This window comes from Nerophis ophidion, linkage group LG07 (genome assembly GCF_033978795.1).
Source record: "Nerophis ophidion isolate RoL-2023_Sa linkage group LG07, RoL_Noph_v1.0, whole genome shotgun sequence".
Lineage (NCBI taxonomy): Eukaryota > Metazoa > Chordata > Actinopteri > Syngnathiformes > Syngnathidae > Nerophis > Nerophis ophidion.
The window spans coordinates 71,855,384-71,869,190 of NC_084617.1; the positions used below are offsets into that span (position 1 = coordinate 71,855,384).

The window sequence follows — 13,807 nt, forward strand, 5'->3', positions numbered from 1 at the left end:
TTAAAAGGTGCATTACCTAAAAGCTTTACTAAAAAGAGAAGTATTCAAATGTTCACGAATATCACAAGGGGACTGGTGCAAATTGTTCCAGAGTCCGGGAGCTATAGCCTGGAATGCCAGGTCTCCACGGGTTTTGATCCGAGTTTTCGAAATCTTTAGAAACTGACTGTCAGTAAACAGGCTTCACGGTGGCAGAGGGGTTAGTGCGTCTGCCTCACAATACGAAGGTCCTGCAGTCCTGGGTTCAAATCCAGGCTCGGGATCTTTCTGTGTGTAGTTTGCATGTTCTCCCCGTGAATGCGTGGGTTCCCTCTGGGTACTCCGGCTTCCTCCCACTTCCAAAGACATGCACCTGGGGATAGGTTGATTGGCGACACTAAATTTGGCCCTAGTGTGTGAATGTGAGTGTGAATGTTGTCTGTCTATCTGTGTTGGCCCTGCGATGAGGTGGCGACTTGTCCAGGGTGTACCCCGCCTTCCGCCCGATTGTAGCTGAGATAGGCGCCAGCGCCCCCCCGCGAACCCGAAAGGGAATAAGCGGTAGAAAATGGATGGATGGATGGATGTCAGTAAACAAAAGCCTATTTTGATGAGTCTTTTTGTCCATGTGAGTCCAAATAGAAAATAGAAGCATATGTACGTTTGGGCGGTAACTTTTGGAACTCTACACAAGTCTGCGATTTTAGGGACAGCGTACGCGTGTCAGCAAGTGGCTTAGGCCATGTCCACACGAACATGGCGTTCCAAAAAACCCATATTTGGGGTTAAAACGATCTCCATCCACACAAGCTTAGTTTCAAATCTGTCTGTCCACATTCAAACACACACAGCTGCTGTCATGCACATTTTGTCCAATCAGACGCCTGAAAAAAGCAGCAACAGCTGACTTGGTGGCCTAACACCTCTATTATTTTCATTTAGATATAGACGTACAATGACATTTCCATTATCTTTAAAACCAGCCAGCACGTACACAGAGCCCTGGGGACATTGTGTATCTTGTTATTTCACTGTGTAAAGCGTGCATGCACACCTCTGCTGCTCAAACCCAACACTCATAGAAAGATGCTGCGTTCAGCCACATCAATCAATCAATCCTTTATTTATATAGCCCTAAATCACTAGTGTCTCAAAGGGCTGCACAAGCCATAACGGGGGTACAGAGACCACATAAGGGCGAGGAAAAACTCCCAACCCAGTGGGACGTCGATGAGAATGACTATGAGACACCTTGTAGAGGACCACATATGTGGGTTACCCCTCGCCCCCCTCTAGGAGAGACTGGATGCAATGGACGTCGAGTGGTCTGACATAATATTGTGAAAGTCCAGTCCATAGTGGACCTAACATAATAGTGACAGTCCAATCCATAGTGAATCTAACATAATAGTGAGAGTCCAGTCCATAGTGGATCTAACATAATAGTGAGAGTCCAGGCCATAGTGGATCTAACATAATAGTGAGATTCCAGTCCATAGTGGATCTAACATAATAGTGAGAGTCCAGTCCATAGTGGAGCTAACATAATAGTGAGAGTCCAGTCCATAGTGGATCTAACATAATAGTGAGAGTCCAGTCCATAGTGGGTCTAACATAATAGTGAGAGTCCAGTCCATAGTGGATCTAACATAATAGTGAGAGTCCAGTCCATAGTGGATCTAACATAATAGTGAGAGTCCAGTCCATAGTGGATCTAACATAATAGTGAGAGTCCAGTCCATAATGGACCTAACATAATAGTGAGAGTCCAGTCCATAGTGGATCTAACATAATAGTGAGAGTCCAGGCCATAGTGGATCTAACATTATAGTGAGAGTCCAGTCCATAGTGGATCTAACATAATAGTGAGAGTCCAGTCCATAGTGGACCTAACATAATAGTGAGAGTCCAGTCCATAGTGGATCTAACATAATAGTGAGAGTCCAGGCCATAGTGGAACTAACATAATAGTGAGAGTCCAGTCCATAGTGGATTAAACATAATAGTGAGATTCCAGTCCATAGTGGATCTAACATAATAGTGAGAGTCCAGTCCATAGTGGATCTAACATAATAGTGAGAGTCCAGTCCATAGTGGATCTAACATAATAGTGAGAGTCCAGTCCATAATGGACCTAACATAATAGTGAGAGTCCAGTCCATAGTGGATCTAACATAATAGTGAGAGTCCAGGCCATAGTGGATCTAACATTATAGTGAGAGTCCAGTCCATAGTGGATCTAACATAATAGTGAGAGTCCAGTCCATAGTGGAACTAATATAATAGTGAGAGTCCAGTCCATAGTGGAACTAACATAATAGTGAGAGTCCAGTCCATAGTGGATTAAACATAATAGTGAGATTCCAGTCCATAGTGGATCTAACATAATAGTGAGAGTCCAGTCCATAGTGGAGCTAACATAATAGTAAGAGTCCAGTCCATAGTGGAGCTAACATGATAGTGAGAGTCCAGTCCATAGTGGGGCCAGCAGGAGACCATCCCAAGCTGAGAGAGGTCAGCAGCACAGAGATGTCCAACGGATGCACAGGCGAATAGTCCACCCCGGGTCCCGACTCTGGACAGCCACCACTTCATCCATGGCCACCTGACCTGTGTTCCCCCCCCCTCCACGAGGGAGGGGACACGGCAACCTCGCGTCCGGCAGCATTGGCAACGTCGCCACGAGATTAATGTTAGTTAATGTCAGCTGATATTTTTTAACGTCAGTTGACGTCAACTAATATTAGTTAATGTTAGCTGATGTCAGTTAATGTTAGCTGATTTTGGTTAATGTCAGCTAATGTCAGTTGATGTTAGCTGATATTAGTTAATGTTAGCTGATAAATTAATGTTAGCTAATTTTAGTTAATGTCAGCTGATTAGTTAATGTCAGCTGATGTTAGCTAATATCAGTTAATGTAAGCTGATATTGGTCAATGTCATTTGACATCAGCCGACTTCAGCTAATGATAGCTGATATTAGGTAAAGTTAGCTGATATTAGCTAATATCAGTTAATGTAAGCTGATATTAGTTCATGTCCATTGAAATCAGCTAATGCCAATTAATGTTAGCTGATAGATAGATAGATAGATAGATAGATAGATAGATAGATAGATAGATAGATAGATAGATAGATAGATAGATAGATAGATAGATAGATAGATAGATAGATAGATAGATAGATAGATAGATGGATAGATGGATAGAGTACTTTATTGATTCCTTCAGGATATTAGTTTTTGTTAGCGGTTATTAGTTTGTATCAGTTAATGTCAGTTAATGTAATGTAATGTAAGCTGATATTAGTCAGTTAATGTTAGCTGATTAATGTTAGCTGATATTAGTTAATTAGCGGATATTAGTTAATGTCATCTAATGTCAGTTAATGTGAGCTGATATTAGTCAGTTAATGGCAGTTAATGTTAGCTGATTAATATTAGCTGATATTAATTAATATCAGTTAATGTAAGCTGATATTAGTCAGTTAGTAACAGTTCATGTTAGCTGATTAATGTAAGCACTGATATTAGTCAATGTCATTTGACATCAGCTGATATTAGTTAATGTTAGCTGATATTAGTTAATGTTAGCTAATATTAGCTAATGTTAGCTAATATTAGCTAATATCAGTTAATGTAAGCTGATATTAGTTACTGTCCGTTGACATCAGCTAATGTCAATTAATGTCAGCTGATAGATAGATAGCTGGATACGATAGATACGATAGTACTTTATTGATTCTTTCAGGATATTCGTTAATGTTAGCGGTTATTAGTTAATATCAGTTAATGTCAGATAATGTAAGCTGATATTAGTCAGTTAATGTTAGCTGATATTAGTTAATATCAGTTAATGTCAGTTAATGTAAGATGATATTAGTCAGTAAATAACAGTTGTTAGCTGACTAATGTAAGCGCTGATATTAGTTAATGTTATTTGACATCAGCTGACTTCAGCTGATATAAGTTAATGTTAGCTGATATTTGTTAATGTTGGCTGATATTAGCTAATATCAGTTAATGTAAGCTGATATTAGTTAATGTCCGTTGAGATCAGCTAATGTCAATTAGTGCTAGCTGATAGATGGCTAGATATATAGTACTTTATTGATTCCTTCAGGATATTAGTTAATGTTAGCTGATATTATTTAATATCAGTTAATGTCAGTTAATGTAAGCTGATATTAGTCAGTTAATGGCAGTTAATGTTAGCTGATTAATGCTAGCTGATATTAGTTAATATCAATTAAGGTTAGCTGATATTATTTATTAGCTGATATTAGTTAATGTTAGCTGATTTCAGTTATTAGCTAATATTAGTTAATATCAGTTCATGTAAGCTGATAGTAGTCAGTTAATGTCAGTTAATGTTAGCTGATTAATGCTAGCTGATATTAGTTTATATTAGTTGATATTATTTAATATCAGTTAATGTCAGCTAATGTAAGCGGATATTAGTCAGTTAATGGCAGTTAATGTTAGCTGATATTAGTTTATATCAGTTAATGTTAGCGGATATTAGTTATTAGCTGATATTAGTTAATGTTAGCTGATTTCAGTTATTAGCTAATATTAGTTAATATCAGTTTATGTAAGCTGATATTAGTCAGTTCATAACATTTAATGTTAGCTGATTAATGTTGGCCGATAGTTTATATTAGCTGATATTATTTAATATCAGTTAATGTCAGTTAATGTAAGCTGATTAGTCAGTTAATGTTAGCTGATTAATGTTAGCTGATATTAGTTAATATCAGTTAATGTTAGCTGATTTCAGTTATTAGCTAATATTAGTTAATATCAGTTAATGTAAGCTGATATTAGTCAGTTAACATTTAATGTTAGCTGATTAATGTTAGCTGATGTTAGTTAATGTTAGCTGATGTTAGTTAATGTTAGCTGATGTTAGTTAATATCAGTTAACGTAAGCTGTTATTAGTCAGTTAATGGCAGTTAATGTTAGCTGATTAATGTTAGCTGATATTAGTTAATATCAGTTAATGTTAGCTGATTTCAGTTATTAGCTAATATTAGTTAATATCAGTTAATGTAAGATGATATTAGTCAGTTAATAACATTTAATGTTAGCTGATTAATGTTAGCAGATATTAGTTAATGTTAGCTGATGTTAGCTAATGTTAGTTGATGTTAGCTGATGTTAGTTAATGTTAGCTGATGTTAGTTAATGTTAGCTGATGTTAGTTAATGTTAGCTGATGTTAGTTAATGTTAGCTGATGTTAGTTAATGTTAGCTGATGTTAGTTAATGTTAGCTGATGTTAGTTAATGTTAGCTGATGTTAGTTATTGTTAGCTGATGTTAGTTATTGTTAGCTGATGTTAGTTATTGTTAGCTGATGTTAGTTAATGTTAACTGATGTTAGTTAATGTTAGCTGATGTTAGTTAATGTTAGCTGATGTTAGTTAATGTTAGCTGATGTTAGTTAATGTTAGCTGATGTTAGTTAATGTTAGCTGATGTTAGTTAATGTTAGCTGATGTTAGTTAATGTTAGCTGATGTTAGTTAATGTTAGCTGATGTTAGTTATTGTTAGCTGATGTTAGTTATTGTTAGCTGATGTTAGTTAATGTTAACTGATGTTAGTTAATGTTAACTGATGTTAGTTAATGTTAACTGATGTTAGTTAATGTTAGCTGATGTTAATTAATGTTAGCTGATGTTAATTAATGTTAGCTGATGTTAGTTAATGTTAGCTGATGTTAGTTAATGTTAGCTAATATCAGTTAATGTAAGCTGATATTAGTCAGTTCATAACATTTAATGTTAGCTGATTAATGTTGGCCGATAGTTTATATTAGCTGATATTATTTAATATCAGTTAATGTCAGTTAATGTAAGCTGATTAGTCAGTTAATGTTAGCTGATTAATGTTAGCTGATATTAGTTAATATCAGTTAATGTTAGCTGATTTCAGTTATTAGCTAATATTAGTTAATATCAGTTAATGTAAGCTGATATTAGTCAGTTAACATTTAATGTTAGCTGATTAATGTTAGCTGATGTTAGTTAATGTTAGCTGATGTTAGTTAATGTTAGCTGATGTTAGTTAATATCAGTTAACGTAAGCTGTTATTAGTCAGTCAATGGCAGTTAATGTTAGCTGATTAATGTTAGCTGATATTAGTTAATATCAGTTAATGTTAGCTGATTTCAGTTATTAGCTAATATTAGTTAATATCAGTTAATGTAAGATGATATTAGTCAGTTAATAACATTTAATGTTAGCTGATTAATGTTAGCAGATATTAGTTAATGTTAGCTGATGTTAGCTAATGTTAGTTGATGTTAGCTGATGTTAGTTAATGTTAGCTGATGTTAGTTAATGTTAGCTGATGTTAGTTAATGTTAGCTGATGTTAGTTAATGTTAGCTGATGTTAGTTAATGTTAGCTGATGTTAGTTAATGTTAGCTGATGTTAGTTAATGTTAGCTGATGTTAGTTAATGTTAGCTGATGTTAGTTAATGTTAGCTGATGTTAGTTATTGTTAGCTGATGTTAGTTATTGTTAGCTGATGTTAGTTAATGTTAACTGATGTTAGTTAATGTTAACTGATGTTAGTTAATGTTAACTGATGTTAGTTAATGTTAGCTGATGTTAATTAATGTTAGCTGATGTTAATTAATGTTAGCTGATGTTAGTTAATGTTAGCTGATATTAGTTAATGTTAGCTGATGTTAGTTAATGTTAGCTGATGTTAGTTAATGTTAGCTGATGTTAATTAATGTTAGCTGATGTTAATTAATGTTAGCTGATGTTAGTTAATGTTAGCTGATATTAGTTAATGTTAGCTGATGTTAGTTAATGTTAGCTAAGATTAGTTAATGTCAGTTAATGTAAGCTGATATTAGTCAGTTAATGGCAGTTAATGTTAGCTGATTAATGTTAGCTGATATTAGTTAATATCAGTTAATATTAGTTGATTTCAGTTATTAGCTAATATTAGTTAACATCAGTTAATGTAAGCTGATATTAGTCAGTTAATAACATCTAATGTTAGCTGATTAATGTTAGCTGATATTAGTTAATGTTAGCTGATGTTAGTTAATGTTAGCTGATGTTAGTTAATATCAGTTAATGTAAGCTGTTATTAGTCAATTAATGGCAGTTAATGTTAGCTTATTAATGTTAGCTGATATTAGTTAATATCAGTTAATGTTAGCTGATTTCAGTTATTAGCTAATATTAGTTAATATCAGTTAATTTAAGCTGATATTAGTCAGTTAATAACATTCAATGTTAGCTGATATTAATGTTAGCTGATATTAGTTAATGTTAGCTGATGTTTGTTAATGTTAGCTGATATTAGTTAATGTTAGCTGATGTTAGTTAATGTTAGCTGATGTTAGTTAATGTTAGCTGATGTTAGTTAATGTTAGCTGATGTTAGTTAATGTTAGCTGATGTTAGTTAATGTTAGCTGATGTTAGTTAATATTAGCTGATGTTAGTTAATATTAGCTGATGTTAGTTAATATTAGCTGATCTTCAAGTTTATTGTTTTTCGGTCAATGGTCAACAAAGCAAAAAAAACTGTTGTACATTCATAGATTGAAAATAAAAAGTTGTACATTCATAGATTGAAAATGAAAAATGTTACAGACCGAAAGGGTTTAGGCTGAAGTTAAACACTTATTGCACCTAACCCTATAAACAAATTCAAGTACAAAATAAACTTCCGAAAGTTATAAAAAGTCCTTTGCACAACATATTATAAATACACATTATAAACAACATTATAAACAACATCATAAACAACATGAACGTAGTTCAATTTTATACACAGTACAGGTATGTGAAATATCCCTATGTACATATAGACCTTTGCACTAATTATATATACAATATATACAAACAATTGTACTTCTATTATTATTTATATCTCATGTTTAATTTTTAATTAACATTAATCCTAGTATTAACTACAATGTTAATTCAAGAGTGATATATTTTTTCAAGACATTGGTCTTAAAGTGTTTTTTAATTAATGTTAGCTGATATTAGTTAATGTTAGCTGATATTAGTTAATGTTAGCTGATGTTGTTAGTTAATGTTAGCTGATATTAGTGTTAGCTGATATTAGTGTTAGCTGATGTTAGTTAATGACAGTTAATGTTAGCTGATGTTAGTTAATGTTAGCTGATGTTAGTTAATGTTAGCTGATGTTAGTTAATGTTAGCTGATGTTAGTTAATGTTAGCTGATGTTAGTTATTGTTAGCTGATGTTAGTTAATGTTAGCTGATGTTAGTTAATGTTAGCTGATGTTAGTTAATGTTAGCTGATGTTAGTTAATGTTAGCTGATGTTAGTTAATGTTAGCTGATGTTAGTTATTGTTAGCTGATGTTAGTTATTGTTAGCTGATGTTAGTTAATGTTAACTGATGTTAGTTAATGTTAGCTGATGTTAATTAATGTTAGCTGATGTTAATTAATGTTAGCTGATGTTAGTTAATGTTAGCTGATATTAGTTAATGTTAGCTGATGTTAGTTAATGTTAGCTGATGTTAATTAATGTTAGCTGATGTTAATTAATGTTAGCTGATGTTAGTTAATGTTAGCTGATATTAGTTAATGTTAGCTGATGTTAGTTAATGTTAGCTAAGATTAGTTAATGGCAGTTAATGTTAGCTGATTCATGTTAGCTGATATTAGTTAATATCAGTTAATATTAGCTGATTTCAGTTATTAGCTAATATTAGTTAACATCAGTTAATGTAAGCTGATATTAGTCAGTTAATAACATTTAATGTTAGCTGATTAATGTTAGCTGATATTAGTTAATGTTAGCTGATGTTAGTTAATGTTAGCTGATGTTAGTTAATGTTAGCTGATGTAAGCTGTTATTAGTCAATTAATGGCAGTTAATGTTAGCTGATTTCAGTTATTAGCTAATATTAGTTAATATCAGTTAATGTAAGCTGATATTAGTCAGTTAATAACATTCAATGTTAGCTGATATTAATGTTAGCTGATATTAGTTAATATTAGCTGATGTTAGTTAATGTTAGCTGATATTAGTTAATGTTAGCTGATGTTAGTTAATGTTAGCTGATGTTAGTTAATGTTAGCTGATGTTAGTTAATGTTAGCTGATGTTAGTTAATATTAGCTGATGTTAGTTAATATTAGCTGATGTTAGTTAATATTAGCTGATGTTAGTTAATATTAGCTGATCTTCAAGTTTATTGTTTTTCGGTCAATGGTCAACAAAGCAAAAAAAACTGTTGTACATTCATAGATTGAAAATAAAAAGTTGTACATTCATAGATTGAAAATGAAAAATGTTACAGACCGAAAGGGTTTAGGCTGAAGTTAAACACTTATTGCACCTAACCCTATAAACAAATTCAAGTACAAAATAAACTTCCGAAAGTTATAAAAAGTCCTTTGCACAACATATTATAAATACACATTATAAACAACATTATAAACAACATCATAAACAACATGAACGTAGTTCAATTTTATACACAGTACAGGTATGTGAAATATCCCTATGTACATATAGACCTTTGCACTAATTATATATACAATATATACAAACAATTGTACTTCTATTATTATTTATATCTCATGTTTAATTTTTAATTAACATTAATCATAGTATTAACTACAATGTTAATTCAAGAGTGATATATTTTTTCAAGACATTGGTCTTAAAGTGTTTTTTAATTAATGTTAGCTGATATTAGTTAATGTTAGCTGATATTAGTTAATGTTAGCTGATGTTGTTAGTTAATGTTAGCTGATATTAGTGTTAGCTGATGTTAGTTAATGACAGTTAATGTTAGCTGATGTTAGTTAATGTTTGCTGGTGTTAGTTAATGTTAGCTGATGTTAGTTAATGTTAGCTGATGTTAGTTAATGTTAGCTGATGTTAGTTAATGTTAGCTGATGTTAGTTAATGTTAGCTGATGTTAGTTAATGTTAGCTGATGTTAGTTAATGTTAGCTGATGTTAGTTAATGTTAGCTGATGTTAGTTAATGTTAGCTGATGTTAGTTAATGTTAGCTGATGTTAGTTAACGTTAGCTGGTGTTAGTTAACGTTAGCTGATGTTAGTTAACGTTAGCTGATGTTAGTTAACGTTAGCTGATGTTAGTTAATGTTAGCTGGTGTTAGTTAACGTTAGCTGATGTTAGTTAATGTTAGCTGATGTTAGTTAATGTTAGCTGATGTTAGTTAATGTTAGCTGGTGTTAGTTAACGTTAGCTGATGTTAGTTAATGTTAGCTGATGTTAGTTAATGTTAGCTGATATTAGTTAATGTTAGCTGATGTTAGTTAATGTTAGCTGATGTTAGTTAATGTTAGCTGATGTTAGTTAATGTTAGCTGATGTTAGTTAATGTTAGCTGATGTTAGTTAATGTTAGCTGATGTTAGTTAATGTTAGCTGATGTTAGTTAATGTTAGCTGATGTTAGTTAATGTTAGCTGATGTTAGTTAATGTTAGCTGATGTTAGTTAATGTTAGTTAATGTTAGCTGATGTTAGTTAATGTTAGTTAATGTTAGCTGATGTTAGTTAATGTTAGCTGATGTTAGTTAATGTTAGCTGATGTTAGTTAATGTTAGCTGATGTTAGTTAATGTTAGCTGATGTTAGTTAATGTTAGCTGATGTTAGTTAATGTTAGCTGATGTTAGTTAATGTTAGCTGATGTTAGTTAATGTTAGCTGATGTTAGTTAATGTTAGCTGATGTTAGTTAATGTTAGCTGGTGTTAGTTAATGTTAGCTGGTGTTAGTTAATGTTTGCTGGTATTAGTTAATGTTAGCTGATGTTAGTTAATGTTAGCTGATGTTAGTTAATGTTAGCTGATATTAGTTAATGTTAGCTGATATTAGTGTTAGCTGCTATTAGTTAATGACAGTTAATGTTAGCTGATATTAATTAATGTTAGCTGATGTTAGTTATGACAGTTAATGTTAGCTGACTATTTGCTATAAAAGTGGGGCTTGAACAGTGACATTCTGTCCTCTTTAAAAGTCAAATGCGCGGTAAAAGTGCAAGAATGAAACCCAAACAAAGAAATACAAACACTCACCCTCAGCCGTTCTTTGGCGTTGACTTGCTCCCTTTTCTTCACAGTTTCGTGGAAGTCCTCCGCCACCACGTAGACGCCATCCTTGCTGCGTTTGAACTTCTGGATGTTGTTGTAAGTGGGCAGCGCAGACTCGCCGGTCAGACGCTTCAGAATGTCACTCATCAACTCCTCCGCCGGAACCTTCATGTTTATCCAGCAAACAGTCTATTTGTGGCACGTCGGCCGCCGTCTTCTCGGTGGAGGTGAAGCGTCGTGGTGTGACGTGGCGGCCAGGAGGAGAGGAGAAGTCACACCTGAGCCTCATGGCGCCTAATTAGCCGCCTCAATCTGGGACGAAGTCCAGGTAAACTCAAAATGGAGACGTTTGTTTGTGTGTATAATGCAGGGCTCACCAAGCTTTTTAAAACCAACAGCTACTTCTTGGGTACTGATTAATGCCAAGGGCTACCAGTTTGATACACACTTAAATACATTGACAGAAATAGCCAATTTGCTCAATTTACCTTTAATAAATAAATATATAAAAATGGATATTTCTGTCTGTCGTTCCGTCGTACATTTTTTTTCCTTTTACGGAAGATTTTTTTGTAGAGAATAAATGATGAAAAAAGAAGAGAAAACGGGGAAAAAAAAATTGAAACGTAGTTTATCTTCAATTTCGACTCTTTTAATTTAAAAATTCAACCGACAAAAATGAAGAGAAAAACTAGCTAATTCAAATATTTTGGAAAAAATTAAAAAGATAATTAATGGAACATCATTTGTAATTTTTATGAATAAATAATAAATGGGTTGTAAGCGCTATACAAGAAATATGATTTAAGTTTAATTTTAAACATTTTCTAGATTTGCCAGAATATTTTTTTTGAATTTTAATCATAATAAGAAATATTTCACAAATATTCTTCAGCGAAAAAACAGAAGCTAAAATGAAGATTTAAATTAAAATGTACAACCCATTTATTATTTATTCATAAAAATTACAAATGATGTTCCATTAATTATCTTTTTAATTTTTTCCAAAATATTTGAATTAGCTAAAAAAAAAAAAAAATGAAGAGAAAAACTAGCTAATTTAAATATTTTGGAAAAAATTAAAAAGATAATTAATGCAACATCTTTTGTAATTTTTATGAATAAATAATAAATGGGTTGTAAGCGCTATACAAGTACAACCCATTTATTATTTATTCATAAAAATTACAAATGATGTTCCATTAATTATCTTTTTAATTTTTTCCAAAATATTTGAATTAGCTAAAAAAAAAAAAAAATGAAGAGAAAAACTAGCTAATTCAAATATTTTTCTGTCTGTCGTTCCGCCGTACATTTTTTTCCTTTTACGGAATCTTTTTTTGTAGAGAATAAATGATGAAAAAAGAAGAGAAAACGGGGGAAAAAAAATTTGAAACGTAGTTTATCTTCAATTTCGACTCTTTTGATTTAAAAATTCAACCGAAAAAAATGAAGAGAAAAACTAGCTAATTCAAATATTTTGGAAAAAATTAAAAAGATAATTAATGGAACATCATTTGTAATTTTTATAAATAAATAAATGGGTTGTACTTGTATAGCGCTTTTCTACCTTCAAGGTACTCAAAGCGCTTTGACACTACTTCCACATTTACACAATTCACACACTGATGGAGGGAGCTGCCATGCAAGGCACCAACCAGCACCCATCAGGAGCAAGGGTGAAGTGTCTTAATCAGGACACAACGGACGTGACGAGGTTGGTACTAGGTGGGATTTGAACCAGGGACCCTCGGGTTGCGCACGGCCACTCTTCCACTGCGCCACGCCGTCCCAATTATTCATGTTCATCAATCATTCAAATCAATCAATGTTTATTTATATAGCCCCAAATCACAAATGTCTCAAAGGACTGCACAAATCATTACGACTACAACATCCTCGGAAGAACCCACAAAAGGGCAAGGAAAACTCACACCCAGTGGGCAGGGAGAATTCACATCCAGTGGGACGCCAGTGACAATGCTGACTATGAGAAACCTTGGAGAGGACCTCAGATGTGGGCAAACCACCCCCCCTCTAGGGGACCGAAAGCAATGGATGTCGAGCGGGTCTAACATGATACTGTGAAAGTTCAATCCATAGTGGCTCCAACACAGCCGCGAGAGTTGTTTTTTCCTGATTAAGATTCATTTTCGAAATTTTGATGACATATTTTATATAGGTTAAAATCCAATCCCCACTTTGATGGAATATATAACAAATTGGACTAAGCTATATTTCTAACAAAGACAAATCATTATTTCTTCTCGATTTTCCAGAACAAAAATTTTAAAAGAAATTCAAAATACTTTGAAATAAGATTTAAGTTTAATTTTAAACATTTTCTAGATTTGCCAGAATATTTTTTTTGAATTTTAATCATAACAAGAAATATTTCACAAATATTCTTCAGCGAAAAAACAGAAGCTAAAATGAAGAATTAAATCAAAATGTATTTATTATTCTTTACAATAAAAAAAAAAAATACTTGAACATGATTTAAATTGTCAGGAAAGAAGAGGAAGGAATTTAAAAGGTAAAAAGGTATATGTGTTTAAAAATCCTAAAATCATTTTTAAGGTTGTATTTTTTCTCTAAATTGTCTTTCTGAAAGTTATAAGAAGCAAAGTAAAAAAAATAAATGAATTTATTTAAACAAGTTAAGACCAAGCCTTTAAAATATTTTCTTGGATTTTCAAATTCTATTTGAGTTTTGTCTCTCTTAGAATTAAAAATGTAGAGCAAAGCGAGACCCG

The 13,807-nt window shown here is 32.5% G+C and overlaps 1 protein-coding gene across 3 annotated transcripts in view; it reads right to left on the minus strand.

Annotated features, from left to right (window-relative positions):
* The window catches only part of figla (folliculogenesis specific bHLH transcription factor), a 33,360-nt gene extending 22,019 nt beyond the window's left edge, over positions 1–11,341 (minus strand). For all 3 annotated transcript variants that reach the window (XM_061907069.1, XM_061907071.1, XM_061907070.1), the window contains exon 1: positions 11,037–11,341. In XM_061907069.1, coding sequence (XP_061763053.1) covers positions 11,037–11,222 — 186 coding nt within the window. In that variant the 5' untranslated portion in view covers positions 11,223–11,341. The remainder of the gene's footprint in view (positions 1–11,036) is intronic.
* Between the last annotated feature and the right edge of the window lie 2,466 nt (positions 11,342–13,807).